Source organism: Macaca fascicularis, chromosome 2 (assembly GCF_037993035.2).
Source record: "Macaca fascicularis isolate 582-1 chromosome 2, T2T-MFA8v1.1".
NCBI lineage: Eukaryota > Metazoa > Chordata > Mammalia > Primates > Cercopithecidae > Macaca > Macaca fascicularis.
The window spans coordinates 171,867,419-171,885,301 of record NC_088376.1 but is presented as its reverse complement, the minus strand read 5'-3'; the positions used below and the strand labels follow the sequence as shown (position 1 = coordinate 171,885,301).

Below are 17,883 nucleotides of genomic sequence, written 5' to 3'. Positions count from 1 at the left end.
TTTCCTGGTCAGTACATTTCAATTGGATGCTGGACACTATGAATGTTGTGTTTTCATTTGTTTGAATTTTGCTCTTATTTCTTAATAAGAATTCAGTTATTTCTGGAAATCAGTTAATTTACTTCAAGATCAACCTGATCTTCTGGAAGTTTGTTTTTAAGTTTTGTTAGGATGGTTCTAGAATAACCTATCTTCTAGAGCTGCTTTAGCATTCTAAGGGGTGAACCTGGGTCTCTGCTGGATGTCTCACAAGTTCAGTGAGGATGTTCTACTTCAGCTGGTTGGATCATAAGTGTCACTCAACTCTAATTAAGTTCTGTAATTGTTAAGATAACAGATCCCTAGCAAATTTTTTTTCTCCAACAGTTATTCTTTGCTCTGTGGATGCCCAGCCTAGTATCCTGCCAGGGAACTCTCATGCAGAGTTCTGGAACTTTTTCTGTGTGTGTCTTTCTCTTCTTCAGGACCCTGTTCCACAGATTTCAGTCACTTCAACTTTCCTGAATGCCAAACTCCGTCTCCGCGGTTCAGCAAGATCCTGTACTTTTCTTGATTTTTTCTCTTCTTATGCCACCAAAAAAAAAAAAAAAAGTTATCAAAAGATAACACATGTGCGTGTGTGTGTGGATATTTTGTGTGTATGTATTTTTCCATTATCTGGGATCCCAGTCCTATACAACTCAGTTGTCCAGTGTCTGGGAAAACTGTTGTTTTGTGTATTTTGTCCAATTTTCTATTAGTTTATGACAGGAAGATTAGTCTGGTATTAGTTCTCCATCATGACTGGAAGCAGAAGTAAAAATGTATCACTTGTCAGTATGAGGAAGAAGCATTAGGACAAGATATATCAATCAAATGAAACTTTCACAATGCCTTGTGGAGTTATAAGCAGAAGAGAGGGAAAATGCCATCAGATAGATACAGAGCACATTGTAGAAAATAAACCTAAGGAAGAAGTAGGAAGGTCATGGAAGAAAGACTCAGCAGAGAAAATCACTGGGTTTTCCATGATCCAGTAATTCCAGAAATCTCTTTGTTTAGGGTTGAATGAAAAATAATTTCAACAAGAATCCTAGGTATTAATCTAAAGTTCTGGTGGGTGGGTAAAAAAAAGAGACACAATTCCCTGGTCGACAGTAGAATTGGGAGAATAACAGAAGCACAAATAGAAGTGAACTAAACAGGAAAGGGTAATTATAAAATATTGTATTATTACTTGGATTCAGAGTTTCTTGACAGGCATAGGAGAGCAGTATATAGTAATTTGTTCCTTTTTTCTAAGGCACGACACAAGAATTCAGGCAGAATCAAAGTAATTAAGTAACATATTCATTATGCATTCTTCATATACTCGGTACTCCATAAAAAACAGTGAGTGCACATTAAAATATTTAATTATGTCTAGTATGCAGTGAGTGGCAGTGGGAAGTTACCCAAGGATGTGACAGGGAAGCTGGGAAACTGCTTGAATTGGAAAGGCAGCAGGGGAAAATAGACCAGTTACACGTGAGGTGTGACAGAGGGTGCTTAGTGTATCTTTATCACAGCCTTAGGAACTGAAGGAAGATGGATGGTCCTTCAACAGGAAGGTGGTGAGTTTGAAGTATCTTGTCAAGGTGAGGTTTTCAGAGGTAAGTTAGGGGCCTTTAAAAATTTAGGAAGTTGAAGTTTTAAAAGATATTATTGTTTCATTTCATTTTTAAGATAGGAGAAGCTCAAACATGCTTGTATGCCAGGAGGAAAGAATCAGTGACAAGAAAAGTAAGAGAGTTGCAAGACAAGGAAATGATATGGAAGTTCTTGAAGGTGTGGGAATGATTTGCTGAAGTGGGGAGAAGAGCCAAAAAAGAGTGAATTGGAGGCATAAGATGAGTCATTTTTGTGAACATCGAGGTCCTTTAAGATGATGGCCCGAACAGAATGGAGAAGAGAGTAACCTAGATGCCAAAGTCCTTGGTGGGAAAGCTGTTGTGACTATAAGGTGGTAGCTAGAAGGAGTTCTGCTCTCTCTAGGTTTCAGAAAATCCTGGAAGAGGTAGATATCAGTTGGTGATAGCAGTTAGAGGTAACGGGTTAGGGAAAAGTTTGAGAAGGTAGGAGTTTTAAAAGTAGTATTGTTTAAGGTTTACAAATTGCAGTGAGTTAGGGTAAAAGAGAAGTATGGTTCTAAGGAAGGAAGAACAGAGCTTTGGGGGATGAAATTATGAAAGAAAATAGAAGATTAAAGAGACTTAAATTCGGCATCAGGGACAATGGTTCCAAATGGAACTGTAGTTTGAAGGTTTTTTACTGCCAGAGCCAGGAGAGTGTTTAGGGTTATTTTATGTCCTGTGACAATAGCAACTTGAAATCTTAGTTCTGTCACCGCTGAGAATAAACCTTAACAACTCTGAAAGCTCTACTGGTAGGATTTTAAGCATTATCTATATGGAAACAGGATGAAATATAATACATATGAAAGAGGAGAGGCTCTGGTTTATTTGTTGGATCAGAGAAGGTAAAATGTTTACTAAGATAACAAATAAGATTCCAGATTCCAGATAGCCAACTAGATGCAGCAAGGAGGAACATCTGCTGCTGAGAGACAAGGACATTGGGAAGACTAGCACACTCTAGAAAATCTTCAGAGGGAAGGAATTGAGAGTGGATGGAGGGAGGACGCTGGGACTGGGCTGAAGCAGGAGGAAGTTGGGAACTCTGGCCAGGGTGGCTGAGCACCAGAACTTTTTCCTAACCCCGAGTGACTCCTGGTGAAGGGGTGAGCTGAACAGTTGAGGAGTGAGCCTTGGACCTCTGGGATCCTAGCAGGAGGAGACCCACAACCTCCACAGACACTTGAGCTGCTTAAAGAGGTGGCGGGGCAGCACTCCAGCCTGTGTGGAAACCAGAGGGTTTGGTGTGAGAATAGCTACAGTGGAGTATGGCCAAGGGTGCCCATCTCCCAAGGCTTGCCATGCTCCTCTAGGAGACTTTAGCCTTTGGGTGACTGTCGGATCTGGACAGAGCAGGGCAGTCTTGCCCTTGGGATGGGGCTAGTCTGATCTGAATGCTCCCCTCTCTTCTGGCCTCTCCCAGTCTGGCTGTGCATGCCTGCCGCACAACTTTGAATACCCAACCAGGGTGCTTCCTGGAGGACTGCATCATAGCTCCTTCACCAGCAGACTGTGCCCAGCTGTTGGAGAACTCCAGCAGACTGCCCTCCACTGACATGCACCGGCCCACCCACAGCCTCCCTGCACCACTTTGCCGTGACACACCCATGCCCCCGTGACTCCCCTACTTCCTTGCCAGTGCATGCACATGGGCAGACCTCGCCTCCCCCACTGGCACACATGGGACAACAAAAAAAGAAAACTGCAGGCAATATCCTTGATGAACATAGATGCAAAAATCCTCAACAAAATACCAGCAAACAAAATCCAGCAGGAAATCAAAAAACTAATCCACCACAACCTATTAGGCTTTATTCCTGGGATGCAAGGTTGGTTCAGTATAATGGAACTCAGTAAATGTGATTCATCACATAAAACAGAACTAAAAACAAAACCATATGATCACCCCAATGGATGCAAGAAAGACTTTTGATGAAAATCAACATCCCTTCATGTTAAAAACCCTCAACAAACTAAGCATTGAAGGAACATCCTTCAAAATATTATAATAAAAGCCATCTATAACAATTATAACTCACAGCCAACATCATACTGAACAGGCAAAGGCTGGAAGCATTCCCCTTGAGAACTGGTACAAAACAAGGATACTCAGTCTCACCACTCCTATTCAACATAGTACTGGAAGGCCTGGCCAGAATAATCAGGCAAGATAAAGAAATAAAAGGCATCCAAATAGAGAGGAAGTCAAACCATCTGTTTGCAGATGATATGCTTCTTTGCCTAAAAACTAGATAGCCTCTGCCCAAAGGTTCCTAGATCTGAAAAACAACTTCAGCAAAATTTCAGGTGGCAAAATCAGTGCACAAAAATCAGTAGCATTCCTTTATATCGAGAACCTACAACCTGAGTGCCAGATGAAGAACACAATCCCATTCACAATAGCCACAAAAAGAATAAAATACCTAGGAATATAGCTAACCAGGGAGGTGAAAGATCTGTATAACAAAAACTACAAAACACTGTTCAAAGAAATCAAATGACACAAACAAATGGAAAAACATTTCTTGCTTATGGATAGCAAGAATCAGTGTTGTGAAAATGGCCCTACTGCCCAAAGCAATTTACAGATTCAATGCTATTCCTAGCAAACTACCAATGACATTTCTCACAGAATTAGGAAAAAAAAATACTTTAAAAATTCACATGTAGCTCGTCACAGTGGATCACATTTGTAGTCCCAGCAATTTGGGAAGCCAAGGTGGGTGGATCACTTGAAGTCAGGAGTTCAGGACCAGCCTGGCTAACATGGTGAAACCCCATCTTTACTAAAAATACAAAAATTAGCCAGGTCATGGTGGCACACCCTTGTAATCTCAGCTACTCAGGAGGCTGAGACACGAGAATCACTTGAACCTGGGAGGCGGAGGTTGCAGTCAGCTGAGATCATGCCTCTGTACTCCATCCTGGGTGAAAGAGCAAGACTATCTCAAAAAGTAAAATGAAAAAATAAAACAAAATTTACATGGAACTTTAAAATTTCTCACAATTAGGAAAAACTGTTTTAAAATTCATATGGAACCAAAAAAGAGTTTGAATAGCCAAGACAATCATAAGCAAAAAGAACAAAGCTAGAGGCATCATGTAATCCAACTTCAAACTGTATTATAAGGCTACAGTAACCAAAACCGCATAGTACTGGTACAAAAACAGGTAACAGACTAATATGACAGAATGGCGAGCCCAAAAATAAAGCTGTACAACTAACATCATCTGATCTTTGACAAAGTCAACAAAAAACAAGCAATGAGGAAAGGACTCTGTATTCAATAAATGGTGCTAGGGTAAATGGCTAGCCATATACAGAAAATCAAAACTGGACCCCTTCCTTACACATTATACAAAAAATCAACTCCTACCTATTGGATACTATGCCTATTACCTGGGTGATGAAATAATCTGTACATTAGATCCCCATGATACACAATTAACCTATGTAACAAACCTGCACATGTACCCCTGAACTTAAAATAAAGTCAAAAACAAGCCTGAAAAACTAGTGTTAACACTTTTGAAACCAGGGATGAAAGCCTCTGTGACTTTAGCAAATCAGGAGAGTGAATATGGATTATAACTCAGTAGAAATTGCTGTAAGATAATACATGAAAGAGAAGTTGAAATATGTATTACAGATTTAGAGTAGCCCCAGACTTTCTAGGAAAAGATACAAGAATAATAGAATAACATATGCTGTGTATCCATCAGTTAAAGTATTAGAGTTTTATTCAGTACATAGATATTAGTCACCAAATATATATACAGTATTATTTAAGACACTTTTCAAACATAGATATTTTGTTAATTTTTTTTTTTTTAATACCAAATCCTGTTGAGGACATGGAGCAGCTGAGACTCTCATTCATTACTGGTGGGAATACAAAATGGTATAGATGCTTTGGGAGACAGTTTGGCAGTTTCTTAAAAACTAAGCATATACCTCATGCCTATAATCCCAACACTGTGGGAGGATCATTTGAGACCAGGAGTTTGAGATGAGCCTGGGCAATATAGCAATACCCTGTCTCTATGAAAAATAAATTTAAAAAATTAGCCAGGCGTGGTGATGTGTGCCTGGCTAATTTTTATCAGAGATTAGATAGCCACACAGTGCAGAAACAGATACATAACGCTTTCCATAGCCCACTTCCTAATTCAGGGCCTTTTCTAGGGTGGGTTGGGTCTTTGTCTGCATACACAATTTTATTAAATGTTAGATTACAAAAGTTATGATGATTTAATGATGAAGATTCAGAATATGGGGTAGAGAAAAGGAACTTACCCATTCACTTATTGTCCAATCAGTGCAAGTGAAGATTGTTTGTAGTGTCCAGGCACCAATTTTTCCTGTTCAAGCCTGAGAACTTTCTCTTCTTGTCCTGATTGTCAAATGCACCACTTCTGGCTATTTAAAAAAAAATCTTCTACCATGAGCAAAAGACAGCAATGTTATTATTACTCATAAAGCTATGGCTCTTTAAAATCTGTTTGTATTGAAGCAGAATAGACAGATCATTTATCTATGTAGTTCCCAAATACTATTAATACTTCTTATATTGTTACTTATGACACTGCATTACTGACTTCCAGAGACTTGAAAGTTGTTACCACATTTGATAGGTAATGACCAAATACAGGTCTTAACCCAGGGTGTCCAGCAAAGTGTGAATGATCATTTATTTTCCGGTCATGTTAAATTTACCATTTGGAATTTTAAATATAAGCATAGAACAGCACATCTTCCAACCAAATCTTCCCTTGAACTGTTGAGGCCATAAACACTGTGTTCCTAGAATATGCTCCCTTTCAGTGTTGACTGTACCCCTGCTTTCCCCCACACTGCCACGAGGAATAGGCAAGGACCATATTGTTATCAGAGACTATGTTCAAGATTTCTTTTCCTTTTTTTTTTTTTTTAACTTTTCAACATGAATGTACTACTGTTAAGGAATAGAAACAACCACCAGAAATCTTTGGCTGCCCTCCATTTGGTAGCTACTGTTTATTTCTTGGAAGCCAAGGTTGCTTAGAACATCACTTAAATTGCCTTTTCCTTCTACAAGTGTCAGACTTAGAAATTAAGTCACACTATTAGACATGAGGGACTGCTGAAGAAAATGGTATGAGCAGACTGTGGCCTGTCTGTCAGAGGTTCCTTCATGCTGGTAAAAGAGGTAGTGGGTTATGATGGCTTCTGCTGACTTGTCCTAAGAATCAACACAAATGTCTTTAGGTTTTATTATTGTAATAAAGGGAAACTTGAAGTGGGAGGAAATGAGATTGTAATTTGATTTTTTAAAGATATCCAAATACCACTTTTTAAAATATAGATTAACTCTTTCATGGCTTAGAAAATTCACACCCACCCCCTTTACAGAGAAGCTTCTGATTACACCACCTCTTGTCAAGTTAGATGCAGCAGTGAGTGATGTGAAATCATTTCTTAATTATCTGTATTAATGGATGGAGAATAATAAACGGCAAAGAAACAAATGAAAATGCTGATTTTAATATAAGGTATTTTTTCCCAAGTCTAATTTCCTTTGACCAGGACTGCTACATAATTCCTGAGGCACAGTGAAAAATGAAAACGTTGGTCCCCATGTTCAAAAATTAAGGCTGTCAAGATGGCATTATTAGGTGCCTAGATAGGGGATGAATGAGAGGCTCATCTTCACTGGGACATGGCCTCCAGGCACCTGCCGTATGCACCATGACTGTGGGCATGTGCTCCTGAACCAATGCCCAGGCACCTGCCTGGGCCGAGGACAGCAGCAGTCACTGGAGAGGGTACACTGAGAGGGAGGCCACGTAGGACCTAGGGCAGCAAGATGGGGAAGCAGTGGCCAAGAACCACACAGCAGGAGGCAGGGATGCCTGTGAGCCTAGCCTACAAGTCCCTGAAGCATGCTTTTTTGTCTTGTTAGACCACTTACAACAGAAATTAATGGCGAAATTATTAAGAAATCTTAGATGGCAACTGCAAAGTATTAAAAGTATTAAACCCCAGGGGCCCTGTATGATTGGCCATCCATCCATGACTGGCCCTGCCCTGGACTTCTACTAGTGTTTACTGGTTAATATCACCCCATCATGTGGGAAGCACTGTAGAATTATGCTGACTTTTACAGGAGGAGTGAACATGTCACATATTTGTAACATAGATAACCTTGACATAAATATCAAGAATTGATGATAGTTTAGATTCCAATACATTCATTAGTGAACTATTCTTATTATTGCACAAACCCACACTAAGGTAGAGGGATGGAGGAGGATGACTATGTTAGTCTGTTCAGGCTTCTGTAACAAAACACTGTAAACTAGGTAGCTAACAAACAACAGAAATTTATTTCTTATATTTCTGGAGGCTGGGAAGTCCAAGATCAAGGTATCAGCAGATTTAGTGTCTGATGAGGGCCTTATTCCTGATAGATGGCTGTCTTCTCACTATAACTTCATAAGAAGGAAGGGGAGAACTCTGATCTCTTCAATCCCTTATAAGGGCACTAATCCCATTTATGACAGCTCCACCCTTATACCCTATTCACCTCCCAAGGGCCCCTTACCTTTTAGTACTTTCACATTGCGATTAGGTGTCAACATATGAATTTTGGGAGTGTACAAACATTCAGACCATTAGCAATGGCTAAGAAAGGCTCACTACTTACTGGAGTTGAAAGTTAACATTAGGGACTGTAAAACAAGACAGTCATGATGTGTGCTGTAATAGAGATAAAAACAAGAACAATAGGAAAACTAGGAGTAAAGAGATTAACTTTGATGGAATGTGGACAAGCCTTGTGAAAAAAGAAAATCACTTTAGTCAGCCCATGTTGGCTAGGTAGAATTTCTACTCCCAGAAATTTGTCCTTCCAAACCAAAAGGGACAGTATGAGCAAAGATAGTGAAATGCAGAGCTTGTTGATAGATATGCCTGCATATGGCATATCTGATTCAGGCATTATTTTATTATATTGACTGAAAATCTATTTTCCTGACACTAAAATGAAAGCAGGGATGTAAAAATACAGAATTTGGAATTAGAAAAAGCCACATTTGAATCACTCTTTACCACTTACCAGTTGTGTGACTGGAGACAACTTGCTTAACTAAGCCTCAGTTTTAGTCATCTGTAAAATAAAGATACTAGTCTTGTTGAAGTATTAGGTGAGATAATACTTGTGAAACACTTCAGCCAGCACTCTCTATCTGGAAAAGGGGAAAGCAAGTAGACTTATAATTGTGATAATAAATGCTATGAAGGCTCAGAAAAGGGTGGCTATCTCTGCTCGAGGCTGTTGTGCAAGGCTTCGTGAAAGAGGTGATATTTGAACTGAAGTCTGAAGGGTGAGTCATGTGTTTGTAAGCTGAGGAAAACTGAAAAAAATTCTACCTAGGGTGAGGTTTGAAAATGAACTCCCTTTATAATCTATGTGGGGTGAGGGTGGGGATAAGAATGGGAGAGTAGCAAGCAAGAAAAGGATGATCATATATCCTTTAAATCTATGTATAAAGACAAAAAAATAATGTCTCATTAACCACCCCAAACCACTTTTACCTGATTCAAAATATCAGACTCTTCCACTGAGAAAAGACAGGAGACCTTCTGTGGTGACCTCTCCCTCATATAAGATGTAAACCAGTTTGCATGAGAACTTCTGCAGCAGATGTTGTCTATGTTTTCTCTTTCTTTTTTTTTAAGACCAAGTCTCAGTTGCTCTGTAGCCCAGGCTGGAGTGCAGTGGCACGATCTTGGCTCACTGTAACGTCTGCTTCCCCAGTTCAAACAATTCTCCTGCCTCAGCCTCCCAAATAGCTGGGATTACAGGTGTGCACCACCACGCCCAACTAATTTTTGTATTTTTAGTGGAGACGGGGTTTCACATGTTGATCAGGCTGGTTTCAAACTTCTGGCCTCAAGTTATCCACCTGTCTCGGCCTCTCAAAGTGCTAGGATTACAGGTAAGAGCCACTGTGCCCAATCCTATATTTTCTTCTTTCTAGAAATCAAGAGCCAGGAGAGAGTGAGTGAAACTGTTAAAAAATATGGTTGCTTTTCTTACTCTCATGTGGAACATTTTGCTTAGTTGGTAGACATTTATAACAAGACATGATTGGCTCTTTTAAAAATAGGAATCTTAGTGGTTGATATGTTTGCCATGTGTTTTACAGTGCATGTCTTTTTGTGTTTTCTTCCAGCCTGAACACTTGCCTTTGCAGACTCAGTTCAAAGAAAGAGAAGTTGGCAATCTTCAGCACTCTGTAAGTAACCATGTTGTGGTTATCAGCCCAGGTGGAGCTGGTAGCTAACATGCTTATTAAAATATCATTTAATTCTATACAAGTTCATTTTATTCATCTTTCCCCTATTGGAGTGTCTCTGCTAAGATCTGGTAGTCCTTGAATTTTACTCTTAGAAGTAATCAAGTTTTATGAAACCAATAACGGGCAGAAGAATCTGTACCAGAGACACCACAGAACATCATGGGGGGTTCATTTTATAAGTGCTAGCTGTGGCAAGGTCAAGCCAGAAGGAAAGGTCAAGACAAGACGATATTTTTGGCAGAGTTTATTTTCAGTTTTATCAGGCATATGTTCAAATGCCAGTTCATTTTTCTGTGTCCTTTCCCCAGTTCCCCAGAGCTGAGTCGAGGTTTCTTTTGTTTGGTTGGTTTAATTCTCTGTATACCTCGTATGTTCATTTCAAGCTTGAGCCTTGCTTTAGAGACTCCTGAGGTTTATAACCCTGTTCTTCTCCAGTTTACCTTAACTGATAGCAACTCCAAATTTCAAAATGTGAAACTGATCCCAGTCTCCATTAGTCACAATTTTGTATCTAGGAGCTACTACTATTCTTATTCAGGGTAACGTAAGCAACAAATGACTGGAAAATATAAGTTGTTGAACTTATCTTGCCATTCAGTAGTTTTTGGGGTAGTGAATCAGGGACACTAAACTGTAATGAATTCTATTCGTGCCTGTTTTTACCAGTGCTAGAAAAAATGCAAACAGCTGCTCTGCTAATGTAAGCAATGTTTGAATTTTTAGAATGGACTAAATAGCAGGAGTTTTGACTATGAAGATGAGAATCCAGTTGGGGAAGATGGCATTCAGCAGATGTACCCCCTTTACAATCAGATGTGCTACCAAGACCGGAGCCCTGGCAAACATCATCAAAATAACGACCCTAAGAGAGTCTACATCGACCCACGAGAGCATTATGTGTGATTTTTCTCTTTTTCCAATGGCCGTTATAACAAATGTTTATTCTTAGATTGGGGAGAGAAACTAAGGCCAATAGTTGTTTTACTGTCTCTCATATAGAACAGTCCCACTCTAAGGGTATTGGAAGTCCTAATGAATGACGTAAAGCCAATAGCAAATTTCTTTTCTTCATTAAGGGTTCCTTAACCACCAGCTGTGTTTGTGAACTTGACTATAGCTTTGTGTGTTTCTGTGACGATGGTGTTTAACTGCTAACATTTGGCCTACAATGGCATTTTCATTTAACAGTACGGCATCTGCCTGTGATAACTGCAGTGATTCTCCAGAAAAAAAGGCCCCAGCTGGTACTATTAACCTCGTTGGGTCTCAGGCATGCTAGCCTGTTCATCTGTAATTCACATGGGCATGAAAATGAGTTCAAAATCTATTTCACTAATTCTTTAGCTGGGATTTGGATTTCCCTGACATACTTAATACAATTACAATACCTGTGTACAAACAGAGGCCTGAGGAAAGAGGCAAAATTTGTTCTTCATCAAAACAGCAACAAAAGGCAGTTGAAACCTTCAAGCCTGTTGGTTGCTTTTAAACCCTTGTGTTATTATGATATATATTCCTTGTTGAACACTGAGGTCCTGAGGGATACATATCTCTTTCTGTTTTCTGCCTACTTTTGACTAGCTGTATGTAACAAAGGCTCTTCTTTTGCTCTGTCACTGTTCCTACAATACTGTTCTTTATTAGCTAGATTAGCCTATTTTGCACCTATTAAATTCTAAAAACCTTCTTTAAATGTTGTACAGCCTTTAACCTTGTTCCTCTTTTCTCTAGTATTGTACATGACAGGCTCAGCTTTCACTTCTGAAATTTCTTTCAAACGAATCCCAGCCACATAGTCTTTACCTTCCCTTTTGCATTCTTCAGACTACTTATCATCCATGTTTTATCTACCTCAGAAAAGCCTGCTGGAAAGTCACCATGTAATAACTTCTGCTTTTAAAAGCCAGGTGAAAATTTAGAAAACTTAAAAGAAGAGGCACTTCAATGTGGCATGTATGTTAAACTGACGTGTTTTTTATCCCTTCTCCCCTACTTTACCTGGTCACCAAGAGTCAAGAGATGCTAAAAAGTAAATAATATAATGACTTGTCTACTGGGGTGTCCTGCAACTCTTTAGTGTCTGTAAATGTCTGTCTTGAGTTTTCTCATCTCCCTTTGCCAACTTTCCATCCCTGAGATTGACAGTAATAATTGCAATGAGGTCATTACAGACAGAGGTGGAAGGAATGCAGTTTCACATGAATGTCCATCACTTCTCTCACATCTTAAGGAAAGCATCTTACTTTGTGTTCTGGAAGATTAGAGGTGTGTCAAAGGTATAGAAAACACTACAAAGAGTGTTTAAGAAAGAGTGACATAAGCAATAAAATACATAAAGTAGTGTATATTTCCAACCTAAACTTCAATGGTAGAGGAGAATGTTAGCACAGATTTCTAATGAGATGCCAAAGATACGTTATGATTTATGTTGTGCTGGCTCTAGTTCTTTTTTGTGTGTTTGTTTCTTTTTTCCAGTTGTCATGCTTTATCAAATTATCTCGGTAGTTCTACAGCAGAAATATATTCTCCCCCATTTACCCGAGTGACCAGCAACTCTGGGAGAAAGGATGCTTAAATTTCAACTCAATGCTTTAGCTAGGTAATGAGCAATTTTAAAGTCTGTAGCTGTAAGGATCAAAGGGTAAATTCCAAGGACACCCATTGCTACTGTGCTACTCAGAGTAGGAGTGTACTGCCCTTTGTAGCAAAGAAAATATTCAACTTTATTATTTGGAAGGCCGACGCTAAGTTAGTATAACTGAAAGTGTAGGAATCCTGGCATTTGTTTTCCAATAGGAGGATGGCTGTGATCAGAGCTCTGCTTGACAGGGAAGTGTTTCATAAACACTGGATGCTATGGACACAATAAGGTAGTACATCATCTCCTTTAGAAAGCTTCAAAAATGTCAATGCCTTGGGGATGGTTTCCAGGGTAGGGTCCTGCTGGGAAGTAAATTGTTGACTTAGTTTCACAAAAGCATTCTATAGACCCAGGGGAGTAGCTGCCTTCATTTGCACCAGAGAAAGGGATTTGGAAACACTGGTTCTCAGGAGCCCTGTGACCTGTCTTCAGCACCCTCCATACTTTGAGGAACCCACTGTCTACCTTTTAAAATTCTCAGTGTAGTTATGGAAAAGAAATTTCAGGATGTAGTCTCACCTCTCCTGCAGCCAGTGAGTTCAATTATCTTCCTTGCCTTTGTGTTAGCTATGATACTTCTTTAACATACTGGTAGATGGTATAACTCTTGGCCCTTTACACAGGTCATATAAGCTCTATAATAGCTTATCCTGGTGCCTTCCATCTGTTCTCTCTAAAAACTGGGCTAAATAGAAAGCAGTTTTAAAAGGGTTTGATCAACCAGCCCTCTCTACCAAAAACTGCCATCCAAAAGTAGCCTGTTGATCTCTAAATTTGGAGCCTAGACTACTTGACGATGCCATTTAAATTTGGAAGTTAGATTATTAAAGGTCAGTGATTGGGGTTTAGGGATATAATCCGCAGCTGATATTAGATACTCTTCCCATAAATTGTTTAGTAAAACACTCTGAAACAGAAATAAATCCCCAGAGCACTTATCTACTTATGGTTGCAACTTTGCATTTCTGGTGGGGGTGTGCATGCTTACCTTAAATGCACAGCCTTTATTGCCTATTTTGTAGGCAGCCCAAGCTCCAGGAGTGTGCATTGTTGCTACAGTAGCAGATCACCATGTTCTTTACACACCACATGCAATGGTATAAGAAGTCCATGCTCTTTGGGGCATCTAATAGAAAATTCTTACCTGGGCTAGGCTTCTGTGTAACATGTGCATAATAGATACTTAAGAAATGTGCTGAAAACTACAATGAACTGGTTTCCCCATTACTTTCCTATGAGCTTGTTTACTAAAAGGGACAAGATAGTTTCTTCGTCCTGCTATTGCAAATGATTTCCTAAGACCTCTTTCACAGTAGTCTAAAATTCACAGTAGAGCCTTCCTTTAAGCCTCATTCCCTGGAGTTTGGAAGATAGACCATTTACCAAGAATCAGAAGAAAAGGTACTCCCAGCTTCACCTCTTTCTAGCCATTGAAACAGGCAAGTCACGACCTGTCTGGGGTATCATTTGCAACCTCTCAGAATTGTGAGAGTTAAAGAAGATGATAATGGATGGGGAATTGGAGAATTGTAATTTTCCTTCAAAAACTGACAAATGCCTATTACTCTATTATCTTTGCATATTGAACCTAAACGTCCAGGGTCCTTGCCAGTATTGAGAGTACTGTAGTTTCTTTAGGGATTACCAAGTGGCAAAATGAAAAATTCAGTTTGATTGAATTCACGTATAGCCAAGTCCAAGTTAGAGAGATTCCTTTCACTATAACAAATAATTGTCATGTGAAAAGCTTTTTATCTGAATCTTAGCTGCTTAGGCTTTAGCTAGAATTGAAAATGCATGTTACTATTACCAGTATTTACTCTTATTTTAAAAATTACTACTAATAGCAAGTAACATTATTGAGTATGTAATATGGATTGGGTTCTAGGGCAAGTACCTTACATGAATCATCTCAAGGAATAGAACCAGACTCCTGTTTTGCCCTCTTCCCAGGAGCTCCTGTGGGGATAGACAGGCTCATACTCCCCTACTGTACAATCATAGGGTATGCTGAGCATCAGTTGGCTGTTACTTCTTTCACATCTGCTTTTGGGGAGTGGGGAGTACATTTACATTATTTTTAAAGCAGAGATATAAGAGAGTATATGGAATAAAACCATAAGAAATGTTTATTGACAAAAGCAAGTACATATGCTCATTTTTTTTTTTTTTACTTCACTATGGGTAATCCAAATGCTCAGACTCTCATATTCATTAGATTACCCATAGCTACAAAGACAACCAACCAAATAATTATAACCACTCCATCTCAGTTGGCTCAGTTTTAGTGGGCACAGACTTCTCTCTAACATCTCTCCCTCAATTTAGTTGTTCAATATGCTCATTGCTCTGTGTGTTTCACCTTTATTGAACTCCCAGGAGTGGCGACACTCCTATGCTGGACAACTGGAAAGAAGCCAAAAAGGCAGAAGAATAGAAAAACATCAAATAGAAATGTCACAGTCCCCACCCATGGCTCAGCTCTGTGGTTCTCTTCTTCCTGTGTTTGGCTGACAAGGACCTTCCTTCTTTCTGAAGTCATTTGCAGACCTTATAGCAGGACGAGGGACTTTCATCCCTGTTAAACTAGAAGCTGCTATTTGCAAGCTTATTTCAACTGTAGACTATGACTGGATTAATATTGTTATATCTATAAAAGTATTGAGTTTCCTCCGCTAGAGAAAATTATAACCTGGCCTTTGCCAGTTTGGGCACTCACAATTATTAGGTTGTTTTGGTAGCCTTCAGTAGATAGAAATGTGTGAGGGCTATAGGTCTCCCAACCTCACCAGGTGATACTTTGCACTGAAATCAGGTCTTAGACCAAGTGCTGTCATGTGTTTTTATGAGCAAGCAGGCATTAGAACAGTCATGCAACCTGTCCTGTAAGCTTGAAAAAGTCCCAATTCTGTCCTTCTGTGCAACCCAACATTATCCTACCTGGAAGAGTTATTAGAAGTGAATCCAGCAATATTCTAGCAGATTCAGTCAGCCGAGTCAATTCTTAGTTTCACTTCTAAAAGAGTAAGTTAGAAATCCCAAACTGCTGGGCTTGTCAGATTCTTATATACTGCTCGTGGAAGGGCTAGGGTGCCCTACAATATTTGGGCCAATCCACATATCTTTAATGCCATTAATTTGATCATTGGAAATATTTACTTATTAACAGTCTGTGTTAAGCTACAGATAAAGCTTTTGTGGTAGTGTCTGAAGTGACTAGAGTTTTTTTCAAATGCTAACAGCCCTGAAGTTGTATTCCCAATTAGGATATGTCAGATGTTAAGCAAGCACCCCCAGAGTAAGTATTATGACTGATTAACATATGCCAAAATAATTTTTAAAAATTATATCAAGTATAACAGAACTTGTTAAAGATTTCACAGGTTATTATACCTTCACACTAGGGTGGAGTGGAGTTCTTTTAATACTCTACACTGCTGCACAGAGTTGAACTGGCATTTATCCTTAGTGACAGATAGCCTGTTCTTTCTTAAGGGTGTGTGTGCGTGCACATGTGTGTGTGCACATGTGTGTGCATGTGTAAGACAGCAAGAAATGTCTACTTAAAATTTGCAGCTCACAAAAACATTTTGCAGTTCACATGTACAAGAGAATCCCACCCCTGCAACCTTCTCTCAATACTTGAAACATTAGGTTACTTCTATGTTTTTTTCTTCTATGTTTGTTATTCTTCTCTACTCAAGGTTTAATTTGACTGTAGAAGTTTGAAGCAGAGTAGACTAAAAATAAAAGAGAACGTAAACAATTCAGAAGAACATCGAAAATTTTGTCATACGTTTTCAATTGGGGCAATGACATATAAGTTCCCTCTGGGCCTCAGGGAGAGAGAAAACTACCATTGACAAATAAAAACATTCTCCATTCCATTAGTTATGAATAAATCAATTCCATTAATCCTTCCCCCAGAATATTCTAGTCAGTGTTTGGGGGCTGAAGTTATGATATATATCAAATGACATGCCTCCCTGCATCAAAAAGTACTAGTTACATTCTGTTGTCTTAAAAGCTGTGAGGTTTAGGATTAACTTCCATAATTTCAGAGGAATAGATATTTTGAATATTGTTGCCACATATATTTATGGAAAACAACATTTTCGAGTTGAAAATGGGCAGGGTACTGTCCCCTAAATGGTCCCATTCTGTAGCTGTGTTTACAGCTGCCACTAGCACATGATTTCTAGAAGAGGCATATCAGCTGGACCCAAGGAGATACACTCATGGACTTAAGATGATTAGATTATAAATGCCATCCCACACAATCTTTAATAAACAAAACCCAGGTGAGCTATATCATTCTTTTGCTGCAGTGAAAGATGGGAAACCAAACAGTTGTCCTCTTGTGGTTTTTCCCAGCAATACAATTTATAAAGTTCCTATAATCAGGTGCCCTATGACCCAGCAGGATCCTTGGTACCATGACCTAAATTGGTTGTATTTATTATCCTAGTATGGAATTTGACTGTGAAAGTTGATTAGAGACCTTGAGGGAAAGCCTCTCTGGAGATCCAGAACATCAGATTTGCTATGCTGGCTTAGAACTGTGGCCTATCCTACTACAGATATGTCTGTCAGCCATGAAGAGATGTTTTATATGTCTCTTCCAGAAGTTAATTTCCCCTAATAACTCACAGCAGATCTATGAATACCAGAGTTGTACATGATTTTCCAAGTGAATGGGCGCCATTGTTTTGGTTTTAAATACCCTTTCCAGTAATGACTGGTATTTTTAAAAAACCTACCCTAGCATGTTGATCAGGCTAAATTAAGTTCCTCTCTCAAGCTTTATTGATGGCTCAGTGCTCATTATATTTTAACTAGAGGTAACAGCAGTTTGTCCTAAATGCATTAGTTTGCACTTGTCCAGGTTGTAGCTCTTTTATGCCTCTGCTTTTTCCCACAAGATCTTATGAGAACATATTGCATATATTCCCTTCAGCTGAGCATTTCAATACCCAGACAAGTGTTTGTCATTTTAGGCCTCATTGCATACTTGAAATTCCAAGTCCTTTTTAAAAGAAATGTTAAGTAGCTGGTGTTGCTACTAGGTCCCTGGATTATCCCACTTGTCCATCCATAAAAGTTCCTGTTTATTCTCTACCTCTGTTTCTATTTCTAAGTCAATGCTTTAAGACATAACATCTGCTCCAGCCTATTCACTATCCATGTGGTTTTAAACCCTTCTTTACTTCTTAGCTTCATCCTTGTAAGTGCTCTCTACCTCACAGG

At 39.2% G+C, this 17,883-nt stretch overlaps 1 protein-coding gene across 2 annotated transcripts in view; it reads left to right on the top strand.

Annotated features, from left to right (window-relative positions):
- NECTIN3 (nectin cell adhesion molecule 3) overlaps positions 1-13,574 on the top strand; it is a 123,367-nt gene extending 109,793 nt beyond the window's left edge. For both annotated transcript variants that reach the window (XM_005548201.5, XM_005548202.5), the window contains exons 8-9: positions 9,870-9,932; positions 10,719-13,574. In XM_005548201.5, coding sequence (XP_005548258.1) covers positions 9,870-9,932; positions 10,719-10,898 — 243 coding nt within the window. In that variant the 3' untranslated portion in view covers positions 10,899-13,574. The remainder of the gene's footprint in view (positions 1-9,869; positions 9,933-10,718) is intronic.
- Positions 13,575-17,883: the final 4,309 nt, after the last annotated feature.